General features: G+C 40.3%; 1 protein-coding gene across 4 annotated transcripts in view; it reads right to left on the bottom strand.

Annotated features, from left to right (window-relative positions):
• The window catches only part of LOC113028027 (KAT8 regulatory NSL complex subunit 1), a 43,265-nt gene extending 30,969 nt beyond the window's left edge, over positions 1 to 12,296 (bottom strand). For 3 of the 4 annotated variants that reach the window (XM_026177959.1, XM_026177961.1, XM_026177962.1), the window contains exons 1-2: positions 5,612 to 6,713; positions 399 to 1,866 (exon numbers count right to left, since the gene is read on the bottom strand). In XM_026177959.1, the coding sequence (XP_026033744.1) occupies positions 399 to 1,798 (1,400 nt within the window). In that variant the 5' untranslated portion in view covers positions 1,799 to 1,866; positions 5,612 to 6,713. Of the gene's footprint in view, positions 1 to 398; positions 1,867 to 5,611; positions 6,714 to 10,485; positions 10,566 to 12,231 lie in introns of those variants that run through there. The other variant, XM_026177960.1, reaches the window with a different exon arrangement.
• Between the last annotated feature and the right edge of the window lie 6,895 nt (positions 12,297 to 19,191).

The following is a 19,191-nucleotide window of genomic DNA, read 5'->3' as shown; positions in this document are numbered from 1 at the left end:
GGATAGCACCCACACAACTACACACGCTCTCTCTCTGGGTGAATCGTACCTCTTACCCCTTCCTGGGGTTTTACCCAACAACTACTGAGGCAGGCTATGTGGTTACAATTGTCACTAGCACCTGGAATGGCATAACAGAAAAACTGCAGCAAGAAACTTTCCCTGGAAATATAGGGACTGAACAACTCCCAGCACCATGAAATGTCAGAGTACTGTGGCGTTACCAAACAGTGCAGCCAAATTTTGAATGAATCCTTCTGTGGAGCTTCTGTATAAAACCTTTTTCCAACATAAGACTTCTTTCCCTCAGTGTTCACCTCCAGTCTTTGAAGGCTCTAACCAGCTGTGTGCTTGTGTACAAACTCCCTAATAGCCTGATGTTTCAGAGGGTGACTTACATTTTGACATGCCGCTGCTCAATGTCCACTCGGGACAGCTCCTCCTCCTCCAGGTCAGAGTCCCCTCCAGAGCTACTCTCTGTTACATCAGAGTCAAAGGCGCTTTCTGCTGAATGAAGGTTGGCTGAGCCACTCAAATACAACCTCTCCAGCTCCAAGGGCATCGAGCCACTTTTCAGGAAACGACTCAGACCGTCCCGGTTGTTTGACGAGTGGCGCCCGGTCCTCCATGAAGCTGTGGGGGTTGCAGTCTCTGATTTCCGGTTGCTGCCTAGTAGCCGATTCAAGGCCGTGTCCAAGAAGCCACCCAGCTGCTGCTGAATGTGCCGCTCAACCTGCTTTGCCTGTACCACCTGAAGACGTTTGTGCAGGCGTCGCAGTCGGCTCTCGAGCTCAGCCTGGCGGCTGCTATTGATGAGAGTGCGTTCTCTTACATGAACGTCGAGGCTATCTGAGGAGGAACTGCAGGGTATGGGAGGTGCAGGCGTACATGGCGGTGAGCCCTGCTGACTGCTGCCTGGCCGCTCTCCATCAGAACCCTGTGGCTGACTCGTAGGGGTATCTGGATCTGCTTCCTCCAAATTCGCCTGTTCAACTGGGTTAGGGTTGCCGCTGGTAAAGGGAGAAAGTGCAGCTGACTGAAGCACTGGTGGTTCGACATTTTGTCTATCTGTGTTTTGAGAAACCCCAGAGGAATGCCTCCGTTTGAGAGCTCCTTTCAAAGGGATGTGCCCTGTTAAGGTCGCCGTCAAGGTCTCAGAGTCAAAGGGCAGGTTCTGGGGCTGAGAGTCGGTGGCGGCGGGAGGCTTGTCGCCATTCACCGCGACCACACAGCCAGAGCTGGACATGGTGGCCAGCTTCTTGGCCAGGCCGTTGACGGGTGCCATGGGCTGGCCACTTCCGTTGGTGCTGCCACTCATGAGACTTTTGAGCTGGCCGCCCGACAGTTCAATCGCCTGCCTCTTCCTGAGGAAGTCTCCGCTGCCGTTGAGCAGAGAGTTGGGCAGTATTCTGTGGCTTTTCAGCACAGACTGTTTAATGAGGACTCCTTGCAGCTTAATTGACTCCTTAGTTGAAGGGACAGGTGTCACATCCGGGTAAAGATAAGAAGCCACAAGTGGCTGGAGTTTGCCCAGGGCAGAGGCCTGGGACACAGAGTCAGATTGGGCCTGTGGCTGCTGCTGTTCCTGGTTACCGCCTCCGCCACAATAGTCGAGGGGACACTCTTCGGAGGTGGCCTTGCACTTGGCGGGGCCGCTGCTGTGGATGAGGATGTTGCTGGCGTTACCGTTGTTCTCTGCACTGGCTGGTGAGAGACTCGAGGATGGGGCAGCCAGTTTGAAGCGGATGTGGTGAGCTTCGGCTGGGGCGTCGGTGAGAGCGGGCGCCATCGCAGCCATGCAGTGCAGAGGGACGGGCACCGCGGCCTGCTCCACTCCACCCGCTTACTGCCCCACCTGAGGACAGCCTGCAGGGACAAAAAAAACCACAGAAAAGAAATAAAAGTTAAGACTCACCTTATGACCAAAAACCACCCATCATCAAATTCTGATACTATTTCACATGAGGGAGTTGTGTGGTAAATTTCCCATCAGCGCTTAAGAGATAACATTAGTAACCTTATACAGGGATGTGCCTCATAACAAAGTGTAAACAAACATACAGATACTACCTATGTTCATTTAAAACTGAAACCAGCAGCTCCATAAGTGTCATTTATATTCATTCATTCAAAATTACTCAGGTGAGGGAACCATAAGACCTGTTCTTGAAATATGAGAAACCATATTTGATGCAATAAATGCAGTATTTTAGTGACTGTGTTCAGCAACCAAGTATACACAAAAATATGCTTTATTCAAACCACTGCTTGCACAGTGAAATTTCTGTTGTCCACACTTCTTCTTCTATTATGATTATTATTATTGTTATAATAATGATATGAATACAATAATATTATTATTGCAACAATATAACAATAAAAACAACAGTAAGAAGAAGAAGAGGGAGAAAAAGACAAACAGTAATATTTTAAATACTAAGACTTTTGTATTCTTTTTTTTATTACAAAATTACTACAACTGTGTCATACATCAGCCATGATACATCATATATCCAGGGATCATCATACCAGCATAAATTTGTATGGTGACATAATAATGTCATCACAATATCATTACTGTAAAACAATATGCTTTTATGTGCAACAAGCCCAGGCATGTCTGAGAGTGATGAAGATTTGGTGCCTAAAAGGGAAATATTTCAACAATCTCCAATAAAGTGCGGTACCTTACAAAAAAAACGTACAAGAAAATTGTTCTACTCTAAAGGTGGAAACAAACGTGTGTCACCACTTCAGGAAAAAATTATAATTAAAATAAATAAACTTTAAAAACAAAAACAAAGAAGGCTATGGAGGAGGGGATACTAGTAGCTCCCAAATGTAAACAAGGGTGGATGGAAATTACTGATCCGGTTACATAGTAGTGAAGGAGGACTTTCAGCAACTGATTAAAAAAGCTCAACCAAAGTTACAAGTTATTAAATATTTTTCAGTTTCATTATGTGATAATATTGTGCAGCTACTGAACTGTTACAGGGTTAAGTTGGTTTAGCTATTGTTAAACAGCAATTTTATACTTAAAATGTCCTGGGGAAAAAGCAAACAAGGCCACATTTGTCTTTTGCTGTGTCACTGGATATAATGCTGTGTCACTACTACACTATTGCTGCTGTTGACACTTTATTTCAATAGATTCACACTTCAAATTAGCAATTTCTCATCAATGATATTAGCTCATTAGAAAAGGAGGATGAGCCATGCCCTTCATTTACGTGTACCCACAAGCTTCAAGAATCAAACATGAATAAAGAATTCAGTATTTTCAAGATTATCAAGATTTAATGCTGAGGTTATATCAACCACCCCTAATATGTACAATGGTTTTCTTCACAAGATAGTTAGAAATACTGGGAGAATTTGTATTTGTTTGTTTTTTTGTCAAACAAGGCAACAGGAAAAAGCAGGAACTCCTTGTGTTTACTGTACACCGACTAATCTTGCTGATGTTGGTAGTATCCCACCCCCTCACCCAGCCCCTCTGTTAGCCAGGAAAAATCCATGTTTCATCCATATACTTAAAATATATTCTCCATAATAATTGTATATCATGATGGGAAAAACATGAATGCAGACTGTGCCTGTATACAACAAAACATTAAACAGAAATACTTGCTGTACAGGTTCTGTAAGACTGTACAATGAGTGGAAAATTACTACCACCACCCCAAAAGAAAGTTTCTTGCCTTAAATGTTTATTAAAATATGTTCAATATAAATGTACTAATACTAATGGAAACTCCATGACATTGACTCTTTGACATGCTGCTGACCTGTGAACTGCTAAAGAATAAAACACAAGCAAAGTTGAAGGGTAAGAAAATCCCGGGCAAAAGTGTTTTCAGTCTCTTAAAATACAATCGTTCACTCCAGAACCATTCTTTGGCTGTCACTGAAATCAACAATAATTTGTCAACAGAGGGACCCACAACATCTGGTAAGTACAAAGAAATTAAAATGCACACACTGACCTTGGGGCTGGTGATGCTAAAGACAAAGATGGAATAAACAGACAACTGAGCTAAATCCCAGGCTAATAAATTATTATTCCCACTCCACCCATGCCTGTGTGAACAAGCCCTCATTGTCTTTAACTTAACAAAGCTGCTCTTTAAAGAATACGCTTTGGAAGACATCTTTTTATGAGAGAGGAACAGGAAAAGCCAATGCAAATTGCCCCAAACCCCACTGCCCTACATGTGCCCTGGTAAGTCAGTATGCAGCAGGGTTTCTTACAGTAAGTAGGTGGATTTAGGCCCCAGCATTAGCCCAAAGCACATGATGTCATCCTGACTGGATTCTTGTTTAATTTTCAGCTATTACACCTTTCCCTAAATTATTATCCAATTAAATCTGTCAGTAAATTATTCAAATTTAAAGAAAACCTTAAGGACGTCAAACGTGCCAAGTATCTCTTGTATCTATGTTAAACTTTTAGATAAAAAGCCTCCCTTCTCACAATTCAGCAGATAAAAAGCGAGCTGCATGTACGCTGTAGCGTCTGCAGGGCGAGATGAATGGAGGCGGCTCTCAGTATTTTCACCGCAGTTTCTAGTCAGCGCGCACTACGCCATGTTGGTATTTCCGAAGCAGATTATGCAATGCAATTCATCCACCTTAAAAAAAAAAAAAAAAAAACAAAAAAACGCCCATTCCGCTTTAAACACACTGAGCGAGTTCATGCAACACGCTGAGCATAGAACGGGGGGTAATTTAAATAACCAACCCTACGGACCGACTGCACCATTAGTGAGCCTCTGTAGAGATGCGACAAAAATAATATCCACATCCAACGTTTAGCAAAGCATAACGCAATCACCAAAATGTCTTCCTGATGTTTACAAAAGCGTTTTGAGAGCACACGGCTATAATAGTCTATTCATAGCCTTGAAGCCACCGAAGAGCAGAGCGATTGTAGCATCGAGACGTGGCTGAATATCTTAAGAAAACATACACGCGAGCAGGAGATCACGCAGCAGGGAAACTCGGCAGATAAATATCTCCTCCGTGGAGCCTGTCACTTCAGACACACTGTGTGCAAATTAACGCTGCTGATGCAAGAAACACAACCTGCCCGCAAGCTTAGCCTCCAGCTGCAGTGAAAAGCTGCCCATCCGCGACACATTAGATCTTTTATTTTGAAGCTCTCCCTTCAATATCTCGGCCGTAAACTTTGAGCTAACCCAGTTAGGCACGTAAACATTTCCAGCCTGCGTAACCTGTGCGCACCGCCCGGGCTGATAGTTTGAGGCGCATAAACGCCCAGCACTGACATGTATTATGAGAGCATAAATAACGAAACGGAGAATTAGCGTGAGAATGAATCCTGGCCTCTTGTTAGCATCTGGCCATCCCCAGAACTTATTTTAAAACGCGCTGGGAGCTAAATGCAGGGTGCAGACATGGTTTGCATTGTAATTAGACCTACAGGAACACATGCGAGGCAGCCCTGTTGTTTTTACATTTAAATCTACAGCGGTCCTCATTCAGTTCGCCAAACAAATGGGGCTCAAATGTGTCAAAAGCGGAGAAGTTGGGGGTAGACCCAGCCAAGTCTAGCTAGCTCGCTAACAAAGAAAAAGGAGGAACCTACCACGTGACGAGGTTGCACTATCCGAGGGAATTTCGGCAACAATCCCCTGCAGTTTCTGGTGGAAAAAAATCCAAGGGTGCTAACACGCACACACACGCACAAAATGTGGCGCGTTGACTCGATCACTCAGCCATCAATTAATATCCATAAAATAATAAATGCAACCAGAGAGCGGAGGAAAAGGGGCCCGGGTCCACAGCGCAGAGCCGCTCGGGTTCGTTCCGGATACAGCAATGGGCGAATCAACGAGCTACACCTTACTCGCCAGCTAGCCTCGCCGAATATAAGGGCAAGGCCGCGAAACCGTCCTTTCTACTCCAAATTACTTCAAACGTAGGCGATTTCACGGCAATCCTTTACCGAAAAGTCCGATTCCCGGTGAGGAAGAGGTAATCCAGACGGCAGTTTGCCGCGAGCCGTTTTCTCTCGTTTTAGGGAGAGACGCTTAGAAAATGGCGGCTAGCTCCTCTCCCTCGGATTTGACTCTGACAAACATAGAAGTGCTGCGCGCGCGCGTGAGTGTGTGCGTATGTGCTAGAGCTGGTAGGCGGGAGACGTTTCTCATAGTCACCACTAGAGTAAAGGGCAGATAAGAAACGACATAAAAGCTCAAAAGAAGATCCCACAGGAGGGCATTGTCTTCCAAAAAAGATACCAGCGGACACACACTTTTATTTTCTTGCTGTACTGGTTCCGCGACCGCTGCTGTTTCTGGTTAAACACGCCATATCTATGCTCCTACTCCAACGGTACACACAGAAAATACCCCTTATGCTTCAAAGACCACCTGTGCGCTAAATATTTACGCGGAAAATCAACAATAACTAACAGGAACGAGGACTACAGCCGGGATCTGCTCCCCTAAGCAGCTATTTTTTGGAAGAATTTGTGCAAACAGAGCCTGCGCCTCTTGTCACTTTTTAACAGGAACAGGATCGCCCACAAACACCACACTACACTACACACAACAAGCTTCATGACGAGGTGCAGCCAGCGGCCACATGAAGGAGCTCTTCTCCACAGTGCTGCGTGTAATAAAATAATAAAAGCCTCACGCTGTGCCCAAACATAGCGCCAACTACCTCCAAACAAGAACAAACTAAGCTAAAACTATAAGGGAATCAATTTAACTCATCAGTCTTAAATGTTTATGTTTAGTGTCAAGTGTTACTGGCCGCATGAAGGAGATCTTCCCCACAGAGCCGCGTGTGAACCTTCATATTGTGCAAAAAACAGCGCCAACTATGTCCGAACAGGCATAAATGAAACAAAACTCAGTTAATGAATATGTCATTCTTAGCAAAATGTTAGGTCAACAAGAAATAAAGTTTCTAAAAAGTTTGTGTATTTTAACCCTATTTATTATAATTTTATTATTTATTAATATATTTATTATAAATATCTACAGTGCTAATTAGATTATTATTACTATGCATTATAATGATTTATTATAATGCATTCTAGTGGCAGATATTTTATTTTTCACCATCTAATTTGAGCAATTTATGACCAGAAAGTTCTGTACTGAGCCACAATACATATTTAATCCTTATAATGAAGGCGACACAGCCTGTTAAGTATCAATTAGTCTGACAACATTATAAAAACGTACTTTCTATGGCATGTTTTAAAACACTTACTTACAGCATTTTCTTTAGAACGGTCTCATGTTTTTGTTGCATTTATACTGCTATCTTTTTTTATTAGCCGCAAAACAAAACTGCAGGATAAAATATATACAAGCATGTTTAAGGCTAAAAAAGTTGCTATAATATACTCTGACTCCTACCTGTGTTTCTGTGAAATTTTTCAATTGTTGCCTAATAGATTTTAAAAAAGAGACCTTTTATTAAAAGTTTTTAATAAAAAGTGACGTTTTCATTTTATTTTGACTGATGTCCAGATGCAGATGAAGCATTTGGGAGGGCCTGGATCACAGGAAGTCTTTGTTATTATAGACAAACCTCTTATTACTTTGTATTATGGAAAACCGATTCTGAGGGGATCAGACCAAAAAAAATGTTCACATCTGACTGATTTTTAATGAAAAGATCATCATGTGGATGGGTGACAAATTAAAGGAAAAATGCAAATCCCTGACCTCAGTAATGAGGGGGGATGTGGTTGCTGGGAAGTTGTAAAGGGGAGTGGGGACTAACAGAGTTATCATCTTATTGTAAGATAAAGTCAGTCTTATCAGTGTTTTGTATCCATGCAATGCTTTAAGTTCAAATGCTATGAGTTCTTTTTTAGGCCTCAAAATTGGCCTTTGGAGGGCGACCTCACATGCAAGCATGACTGGCCCACATTTAGTAGGAATTTTCCTACAAATAACAAAATACTGACACCCACCAAAGAGCTTCTGTTTCTTAAAGAAGATTTTTGCAGAGGTTTAATGAACTCGAGCTTGTTTCTTAAATGGCCATACATAACATAACAAAGACTACTTCCCTTAGCTAAATGTGCATCAGTCATGCTTACGGGTGTAGTCAAACCCAACAGAGGCCCCTTCTGAACTAGGAAAAACCCTCTGCATTACCTTAATTAGTGATACTCAAGCCCCCCTTTTTAAAATAGTATTTTTATTGTATTTTATTTTTTATTATTTTGCCTTTAAAAATTGTTTTTTTAAAAATTGGATAGTGAAGAAAGACGTGTCAGCAGTTTGGACTCGAACCCAGGCCACTGTTTTCTGCTTTCAAAAGCTTTTGCAATTTAAGGTAAGATTTAAACAGGTATATACCTGATCAAATAAGTAAACAAATTTCCCCACCTGTGGGACTAAAAGTTTATCTTATCTCATCTAACAAATTGTACTTCCTTCTTCTTGACCTAATTTTGCATATTGCACAATTTCTTTTCATTTTTATTTTTAAGAGATGAAGTAGCAGCTGGGTTGAAGGCTAGCTTATTGGCTACTATTTGCAGCGATGCTGACTGACATCCACATCAATGGAAAAATAAACAATTAATATTTGCCACTGAACAGCTTGTTTCTAAACATTTACATTGTCATTTTGATTTTTTTCCCCAGGCTTAATTGTGTCTAAATTGTATTGAGGCTACACACTGAGATATCATTTATCTATTTTTGAATGATAAACCTGAACATCATGTAGCTTCAAATTAATTGAATTTTTGTTTATCATATGAAGGTATTTTAAGCACGGCTCTAGCACAGTGAGTATGTTAACCTAATTTTCTTGGATGGACTTCAAGTTACATTAGGCACAACTTTAATTGAAAAATATGCCCTGTGTTTTGTTGAAATTGTTTAAAAAGTAATATCAGATTCAAGTTTCTCTTTCAAACACTATTTATGGGTTTTATTTTTTATTTTTTGCTAAGGGAGGCTACTTTTCTGCAGCTACTCGCCCATCACTAGATGATCATACTGTTACTCCAGTGTCTCTTGCTTGTCTGGTTTATCTTCTTTGACATTTAAATAAACAACTTTTAATAACATCCTGTGCACTAGAAGATAATCCTATAAACGACTCGTTGCACACTGACAGCCATTTTCCCACACTAAAAGAGAAATTCAACGTAGTTCTCTACTGAGAAGTGTTTTCGTCTAGAAACGGGTACAAACCCGAGCTGAGATGTTTACAAAGTTACATTATATCCTCTCTTGTCTCACTACCATTTAAGCCCACTATTAAATGAAAATGGAAAAAAATATGTGATTTTAGATTGTTTCAGTACCTCTGATCTCCTGATGCTTGTTAAGTATTAAAAATTCTATTCTAACAGGTCTTGCATGGCCTCTGAGCATAATCAGACTACCAGAAAGGACATGCATTATAAACACTTCATTATCTGTGTGTGTGGAAATCAAAGGGAGGAAGAAAGCGCTTTACACAACCTGTCATCCACACACTGGTGATGGCAGCTACATTGCAGCCACAGCCACCCTGGGGCGCACTGACAGAGGCGAGGCTGCCGGACAGCTGCCGGACAGCTGCCCTCTGACCACCACCACCAGTAGGCAACGGGTGAAGTGTCTTGCCCAAGGACACAACGACCGAGACTGTCCAAGCCGGGGCTCGAACCGGCAACCTTCCGATTACAAGGCAAAGTCCCAACTCTTGAGCCACTCCCAACTCTTGTACAGTGAAGCAGGGGTATACTTCCATTTAACTCTTGCAAATTACTTTAATAAAATAAAGAAATATACCTTGTCATTTCTTAAGAGAAAAAAACGTTGTTGGCTTCAATCTCTGATCATTTCTGGATTTTCTTTTCTTTTATATTAAAGACTATCATTTTCAAAAATGTTTGTTGTTATTATAAGAATATTACACTTTTTACAAACATAACTTTTTCAGTGAACCAGTCTTGTCGCTAGTTTCATTTCTGAGAATTTCTGCATTTTTTTTCTTGAAAATTTGATTGCCATTTCTTATTGATTTATCACAGTAACTTTTAAAAGTGTGATTTTCACCTCCTAATATTACTTCTTTCCTTTTGTTGTTGCTTTGTATTAACCTAAAATGACCCCCGCAGGTCTTCATGGGACGTGAACGAAAAACATCACAGAAACAAAACAAACCGATTTGTGACTGTTATAACTGGCAAATACCCATCCATCCATTTGCTCTTGTTCCAGGTTACAGCTGATGCAAAGATGTCTCAACTTCCTTGTGCTCCTCCTAGGTGATCCCTTCAGACTTCAAGGATATGTAATCCATCCCACTTGACCAAAATACATCCACAGGGACATGTCCACAGAGTATGCTAATCAGTTGCTCTTCACACGGGTGCTCAAAATCCAGACTACTTATATCCCTGATGTGATCTTTTCTCCAAGGCCATTGGGTGGCTGCAGCACCCCCTGGCTTTAAAATAAAGGTAAATGCATATAACAATTATACCTTTAACTCCATTGTCGGTGAACTCCAATCAATAATCCATGGGATCATTTTCCCAGTTTCCACACATGAAAATATGACACCTAAAATGAAACAAATAAAATAAAAAATACGATTACTTGAATCATATTTAAAATTTTCAGACAATACATTTAACTATGATGGCGTAGTAGGAAAAGATAGAGGGTTAGGTGATGCGCAAGCCTGTAACTCTTGTGGAATTTTTTGTTTGTACATGTTGCAAGTTACAGATATATAAGCTACTATCAGCTCCCTTGTTGGACCATGTTGTTGATTTGGCAGATTTTACTTTTTATTTTACTTCAGTTCTTATGCTGATTGCCAATCCTGATGCTATAGAGAAAGAAAATTCGAACGGGCAAAAACAATTACATGAGTAAATCGATATCAGCACATTACACTAACTAAAAAAATTGTAAATTTACAAGAAAAAAAAAGGGGGGGGGGCAAATTTTTGAGGAAAAAAATAGCAAACTTTGGAAAATTGCCCAGTGGAAAATGGAAAGAACAACCCTTGAATTTAGGGGCAATTTAACATAAAGAACAGCTAATTTACATGACAAACGTGGGGCTAATTTCTGAGAAAACGAATGCAAATTAAAGAAGGGAAAAAAGGAATATATACAAATAAAATTTATAGCAAATTTAAGTGGAAAAAAACGCAAAATTAGGGTTAATTGCAAATCTGGCACAATTAAAAAATGTAACAAACAAACAAAACTGAAAAATAAAAACAATGCCAGGGTTATATGAAAAACGAGGCGCAGTGTACGTAAAAAATAAATAAATATAAAATTGGCACTGTATGAGAGCGAAGCGGGACGTCAGTATACATGACGTTTTTCCAGTGCTGTACACTGTTGAGGGTCCGTGCACTCCTCCCACCGCTTGCTGCACGTAGACCTGCGCTGCAGCGTAGTGAAAATGAGTTTGTCGCTTGTTGTCTGCCTTAACAACATACTTGGAAAGAGGTGTTGTTGGTCTTTTATTACAAGGAGTTCACATTTCTGATTTTCTTTCAAACTTAATGTTCAAAAGTGAAGCAAAGTCACTCATTGGCTACAAATAAACACTATTTCTCCTATTTTTCTCGTTAATGCGCGACTTTAATCTCGGAATTTGAGCGTTTTTTCTGAATTATACCCTCTTCGCCCGCCCCACTATTTTTTTCTAGGACTCAGTCTTGAGTATCGTCTCCCCAGCTGTTTATTTATTATTTATTATTTATTTATTCATCTGAATGTCCTGCTGCCACGCTAACGCTAGCTAAAGCTAACATCCACTAACGTTATCGTTGCAAATTTTTATAATGAAAAAGTTTTAAATGTCGCTTAATGTCAGCACCACGGTGTAGAAATTAAAATGTAAGTTTACAAAAAGCGGCTCCTTCACTGAACGCTGTGTGAAGGAATGCGCCACTGGAGATTTATGCTATAATCAAACAGTAGTTTCTCCAGTTGCGGAGCTAACAGGCTAATGTTTGGAACTCCCAGGCTGCCAGATAGCAGCCAGCTGAGCTAGCAAGAGATGCTAACGCTCGCTAGCTTGTTTGCTTCCCGATCCCACTCTGACTTCTCAATGACTGCTGCACGTTTAGCAGAAAAGTGCGCTTAAAAACTCCGCCAGCTCAAGCCAAACAACCGGGGGCTTAACGTAATGCGTGTTTTTTTCCTGCCAAGCGGAGCGTTCATTTATTTTAAGAAAATAACAAGACAAAATCTTACTTACCTGCTTGTCCTGTTACTAACCGTTTACGACTCCATAACACCAGCCCCCCCTGCGCTGCTATTGGTCGAGAGACCAGTTCGAGGCTTTCTATTGGCTGCTGCAGATGTCAATCTTTGCAAATGCCCGTACAGCGGAAATGTGGACGAAAGTTCATAGCATGAAACTTCATTATCCCAAAATATATTGTTTTTATTTGAAAATGTTTCACAACTTACCCGTTATTTATGAAGCACACCTTTTACTGCCCCATTACGCGACTGTTCTCACTCAAAGTAACTACACTGTCTCCCATTTTGATGCTTTGCTTTTGGGCACTACTGCTTAGAAATGAGCCACTGGTTTTCACTGCACAATAAAAAAAAACGCAAACATAAAGCTAATGGCAGCGCGTGAGTTTGTTTACTATATTCTGTTGCATCGTATTTCTAAGCAGATAAGAGCTGGCGGGGTGATATTTCACCGGTGAAAGGCACAATAGCGGGTAAACCCCTTACAAGAATGGAGATTCACTTGAAGCTGCTGATGCTTACTTACAGGCAACGGAGACAGGATGGGTGGATATATAAGTCAGTGAGGCAGCATTGTGCTGGCTGCATGAATATCCAGCGGTTAGCATCGCAGAGGGGCAAACTGTGGGGCTGTGTCAGTAAAGCTTAAGTCTGACCTTTCTCAGGTACGTGCAGGGGGAGTGAAAATGACTTAGGAGTAGAGGCCTGGCCGAGGGTGAAGCCTTTTCAACATTTAGAGCAGGGGTGTCAAACTCATTTTAGCCCAGCAGCCACATGCAGCCCAGTTTGATCTTAGGCGAGCCAGGCCAGTAAAACCACTGACAAATTTCCCCTTTCTTTAAGTGTGAAGAAGCAGATTTTGGGCTGGGCACCTGGGCTGTGCGCAAGATTTTAAAAAGCTGAAACCATAAGAGTTAAGCAGGTCTCCATACCCCACTCTGTTAAAAACAACCACAAAAGGTAATATTTAAAAAATAAATGCAAAAATAAAAATATATCCAAGTTATTCCACAGTCATTGAGTACAGTGTAATTACATGTGCGTTACAGTTTGCAAATCACCTTGGAAAAAACCTTCACATCTGGAGTTTTTGTAAGTATACAGCTTCAGTATTTTAGATATTTGTGGTTCAAACAATTTGAAAAACTTACCTTTTCATGCATTTTCATTTCTGTGTAGTCAGGCGAACATCACCACATTTTACTGAAAAACTACAGTTGTTAATGGATTCAGAGTGGGACCAGTGGGATCATTTGGCAGCTGGTTCTGGCTCTTGGGCCACATGTTTAACCACTGCACTGTATGAACTTTGTAAGCATTCCTTTCCCCTCTTTTTTTATTCAAATGTCACCATTTACATGTAAAAAAAATGCATCTTTTGAGGAGGTATTTGAGATTTTTCGCATTGCCTTTTCATTCTTCAGCTGCTGAATTGATATATCTTCTACGCCTCTTACATGGCACTGAATTTAAATATGAATTTCTATTCAAGCCAGTAAATTAATAATCTGGCTCCGAATGTGAGGCAGACCTTAGCCAACATCAGTGGTCAACCTCACTGTTGTTGGTGAAAGAGAAATATTTGGAATATTGTGTGCTCGTTGATGGTCATGTGGTCAAAACTTCAGGGACACACATGTTTCACTTATCTACACACCTATGAGATGCGTCTGTTATTCTGAAATCAAATACTTCTACTGCATGAGGGTGAAAATTAACTCCCTAAAGACCAAAACTATGGGCCTGGCCCAGAAAATCCTTTAATAAAAAAAATGCACCTGCAAATTTAATTTAAAAAAAGAAGCTGGAATCCTGAGCCAGAGAGCAAGACCTCCTTTAACCTTCTCCCTTGAAAATTTGACATAATATCACCAGGCATCTTTTTCTTGTTACGTTTTTCTCTTCTTGTAACAAATGAAAAGGTGCAATTTCAGCTGAGCATTCACTGAGTTTGCTGTCATCACATGGAGACATATATTAAACTTTAGAATGAATACAGCAGTACTTGATGTCTTTATGACTCAAAAAACCTTTCTACATCTAGAAACTTTCCATACATTTTGACTCTTAAGTAATAGTGGAAAGCCATTCAGTGGTCCAATTTTGGCAGGTATGAAAAGGATGAAGAGTGGAAAGGTGGCTGTTCCAGATGACATAACTGTGTGGGTATGGGGATGTCTAGGAGAGAGGGCAGTAGACATTTTAACCAGGAATTTTTACAACACGGTAGCGAGACAGGCAGCGATGGATACCGTAGTTTGGAGACGGTGGCACTGGCAAAAAGACTGGAGGCCGAGCAGATGTTAAGATTTTCTTTGGGAGAGAGTAGGATGGACAAGATTCAGGTCGAGCAGTTTGGAGACAACGTTAGAGAGCCAAGGCTGAGAAGGGCTGGACATGTGCAGAGGATGGAGAGTGGATATAGTGGAGAAAGGATGTTGAAGATGGAGCTGCCAGGCAGGAGGAGAAGAGCAAGACCTCAAGGGAAGTTAATGGATGTTGTGAAGGAAGACATGAAGAAAGGTCACAGAAAACGATGGTAGGGATAGGGTGGGATGTAAGCAGAGGATCTGCTGTGGTGATTCCTAAAGGAAGTACCTGGAAGAAGATGAAGAAGAAGAAGAAGAAGAAGAAGAAGAAGAAGAAGAGGTCCTGTTCTGAGACCGTGTTGGATGTGTGACAGCCTGGATACATTACTGGCCAGTCAAATTTCTTGAAATCATCCACCAAATTTTAAACAGGACCTTACATGGACTTCACTGCACTATGAAACACTTTATTATTCATATGACATGCTCACATTTTCCAGCTGCATTATCATTGTTTTTGTCTTTTTCACCTTTTCAGTTTTCTCAATTCTTCCTTTTCTTTGTCTTTTCTGCAACCTTTCCACCTTCATTTCAGCTCATCCTTCCACCCAGCCTCACATACACACATTTAGATTATGTACAGTGGCACAAGAAGTTCATGTTTTATTTATTATTATTTGTCACATCCTTTATTTGTGCAGGAGATTTTTCTAAAGATATGCCAACAAGAGGGCAGCAGAGATTGTAACAACTCTAAACTTAAACAATCAGATAAATACAGTGTTAACATCATTTCAACAGGGTTAAAACAGATAAACAAATAAAAAAAACTTCAGCGAAACTTTATGATCAGATCAATAAATAAACTCGTATGTGTGAGTGCTGTACTGATTCTAAATCAGTCTAAGGTTTACATAGACGTACAGGAATGACCGTTTAGCTGCATACAGAGAACAGTGGTGGTCTACCAGAGTGCTATAGCAAGTAATAAAACATACAAGTGCATAAAGTCCAGTTTGATTTAAATGGGTCACATAAATAAACCAGTTTAATAAAAATATGTTCCTCAAAATAATGCATTAGTAAGTGGGCTGGTTCTTGTAGAGCAATTTTCTACTCGGGTTCTCAAAGTGATTTATACAACTGACCACATTCACCCATTAACACAAGCTTTTCTCATTTACATTCACACTCAGGGGTTCACTTGCATCAGTATTACATTCAAGGATACTTCAGTACAGGGATACAGGAATCAAACCATGAGCTCTATGTCCTGAGCTACAGCCACCCACCAAAAAAACCCCCTAATTTTCATAAAATGCAAGTTACAGTAATTCAACAAAGTAAGAACAGCTGACGAAATCGAGTTTTTCTTCATGCGGTGATAGAAACAGGAAACCTAATAGGAGGCTGTCACAAAATCTTTTTGTTTTGACATTTAAATGGTTTGGGGCTCTGTCTATCTGCATTTAACACCAGCTTAGGGAGAGTTAACTGAGAATTAACACCATTAGTCTTCAGGATACTGTCATCATAATGCTCTGATGCTGAGGAGGATGTTTCACTTAATCCTCTGGAAAGTTCACCTTCTTTACCTCATTTTAAACATCGGTGGTTCATCTGATAGCAACATGTAAATGTAGTTATATGGAAATAACACTAGATGGAGCTGAGACATAACACATCACCGGACTGAAGCTAGAACCTGTAAAATGGTCACTCAGATATTCACTATGCACAAATGTGCTACTTTTAATTTGCTTTTATAATCCAAGCATATAATGCCCTACTGCATGCATGGCAAGTCTTAAACATGTGTAGGGGGATGAAATTCAGTTCTGTTACCTTTTTATGCCATTAAAACTGCATCTACATTTACTTACAGCAGTTTGCAGTTACAGTTAACCACAGGAAAAATTATAAGTGCATTCAGCTACAAAACAGTGTGATATAATCCTTTACTTAAATCTGTTTCTAAGTATTTATTGAGCTAAAATATATTAAATTCCCACATTTTTCTCCCTTAAACGCCTCTTTAGGTAGATTTAACTCTGTATAATCACTTTTCTCAGACCGCTCTGCAGCATATTCTTCATTAAAAGGATATTTTCATCTATAATACTAATGAACAGAAAAATGCTCATTAAAATCCATCTCACACCCAGAAGAGCAGTCAAAGACTCCTCACAGAAAGTCCAATTTCATCAGCAGTACTCTTTTTTTCTGCTGAATTTTAATTTGTAAATTGTAATTAGATCCTTTTCAATTTAATTTTAGAACAGCTTCCACAATTTTTTCCAGCAGTTACAGAGACGTTTCCCTTTGGGGGAAGATATGAAAGTTTTTCTTGTTCTTATTCTCAACGATATTTTTAGATTTGTCAGAGTCTGTGGATTCAGTCTGAAGGTAATACAGGTATGAGACAGCAGACCGCTCCATCTGTGCAAAGATGAACATTATGCAAATGCTCATCTCAATACCGATAACACATCCATTCCTAAAAAAGTCACAAAAGAGTAGGAAAAATGCTAAAACTTTACTTGGAGATGCAACACTATATTTGATGACGATGGGTCTCTTTTACTTTATTTAATATGAATTATGAGTTTGCTGAACAACTTCAGTGTTTAGTGTCGACTGTACATAAAAGATGGAGATAGCTTGCTTGACTTAAAATAACTGAAGTGTTTACAACACACCAGACTCCATTATTTTATCAGATAATTCAATTAAAATGCTCAGATATGGTCACCATGGTCACCAACAGCATAAGCACAGTCAAAAGTTCCAGTTTGGGGGCTACAGTTAGCGTAGGTTGGGCTTAGAAAGCACAGATCAGCTACAGCTAACTGCTAATGAAAGCAACCACATTCCCAACTTTAAGCCTTACCATTATCCATGTGGGTGAGTTAACAAAAAACCCTTACAGCTATAAAGTATTTATGAGGGTGAAAACTATCCATGGAGGCCAAAAATGCTTTTTGCACAAGGCTGTAAACATGTTTATTTCTGCTGTAAATTTGGACATTTTAACACAGGAGTCTATGGGGACTGACTCACTTTTATAGCAAGCCTCAAGAGGCCATTAGAGGAACTGCAGTTTTTGGCACCTGTACCTTGGCTTAGGTTTTATAGGCTCTCAAAGGTTGAATTTACATCACACTGGAGTTGTTTTTAAATGCACACACAGAACCAATCAAAAGCCATTCTTAATTAAATTATAATGAGCTCATACATGACCTCCTTCAGTAATTTCAGTCACTAAAACAACTTGGTCACATGAGGGTTAAAGAAATGAACTTATACATCGGTGTAAGTGTGGTCCATATTTTTGACTTATTAACAGGCGAAGTCCAAAAGCATCAGGAGTAAGGTGATTAAACACAACAGGAAGCATTTTAATATTGGTCTAAGCTGAAGTCATTCACTGGAAAATGAGCTTAACAAAGTTATATTGTTTACATCTGGACTGCGGGTGCTTTTCCTAACTGTGTTATGAACTTACCTCTCATGCATATAAATGCACCCCCGAGAGCCAGCTGTCATGACAGCTGGCTCTAATGGGACAAAGCTCCCAGGGTCATCTGGGTAATGTACACTTTTGTTTTCCTTTAAGATGCAAGATGACTAAACTCTTCACATTCCAATACGGCAAACAGTGTCTGACATCATTTATCCAGCCTTTCACTGGAGCCATATGTGATATGATTTCACACAAATCCCAACATCTATGGAGACTTTCGAGACTCCATTTCAATTGGTATTAAACTTCTCAAAGTCTGATTGATTTCTGGCTGCACAGAATTACCTATTGACCCACAATGTGATTGGCACGGTTTTAAATACAGAAAGTGGCAGACATGCAGAGTTATCGATTGTCCTCCAGTTCTTTTGTTGTGAAAGGTTGAGACAGATTCCCACTTGTGCTTATTTGAAAGTGTAGGAATTGAATATGTGAGATTATAATAAGCAAAGGTATAAATCATAGTTTTGTTTCAGGAGAAATGAAAAAAATAACAAGAATAAAAGAATTTTGGGGTAAATTGTGGAACGATACATTTAAGGAGGCTTCAAGTTTCAAGTGTATCAACTGCCGTGGCTGCCTCTACAAAATGTCCCGTGTAGATGAGTTAGTGAAGCAAACTGATCAGCTGCCTTATCGTGTCTTGTGATACAACATACACCCTCTTTATTGCACAAGAGTGCAACCGTCTCTATCCTTGCATCTGTCCACTGGCAGCCATTTCATTTTGTATCAATCCAGGCAGCTGTTTCAAGTTTGTGAGGGTTTTTATTTCAGCGTTCTCATACTTACCACTGTGTTCATGTGCTTAAGGAAAAATAATTTCCTTTCTTGTTACTGATTCTGAAGTACGATTTCACCACCTCATCTACCCAAGACAATTTGATACAACAACTTTAATCTCAGGGCAGCACGGTGGCACGGTGGTTAGCACTGGTGCTGCACAGCAAGAAGGTCCTGAGTTCAATTCCACCATCAGGCCGGGGTCTTTCTGTGTGGAGTTTGCATGTTCTCCCCGTGTTTGCGTGGGTTCTCTCCAGGTACTCCGGCTTCCTCCCACCGTCCAAAGACATGCAGCTTGTGGGGATAGGTTAATTGGATAATCCAAATTGCCACTAGG

This window comes from Astatotilapia calliptera, chromosome 8 (genome assembly GCF_900246225.1).
Source record: "Astatotilapia calliptera chromosome 8, fAstCal1.2, whole genome shotgun sequence".
NCBI lineage: Eukaryota > Metazoa > Chordata > Actinopteri > Cichliformes > Cichlidae > Astatotilapia > Astatotilapia calliptera.
This window is presented reverse-complemented; position numbering and strand designations above follow the sequence as displayed.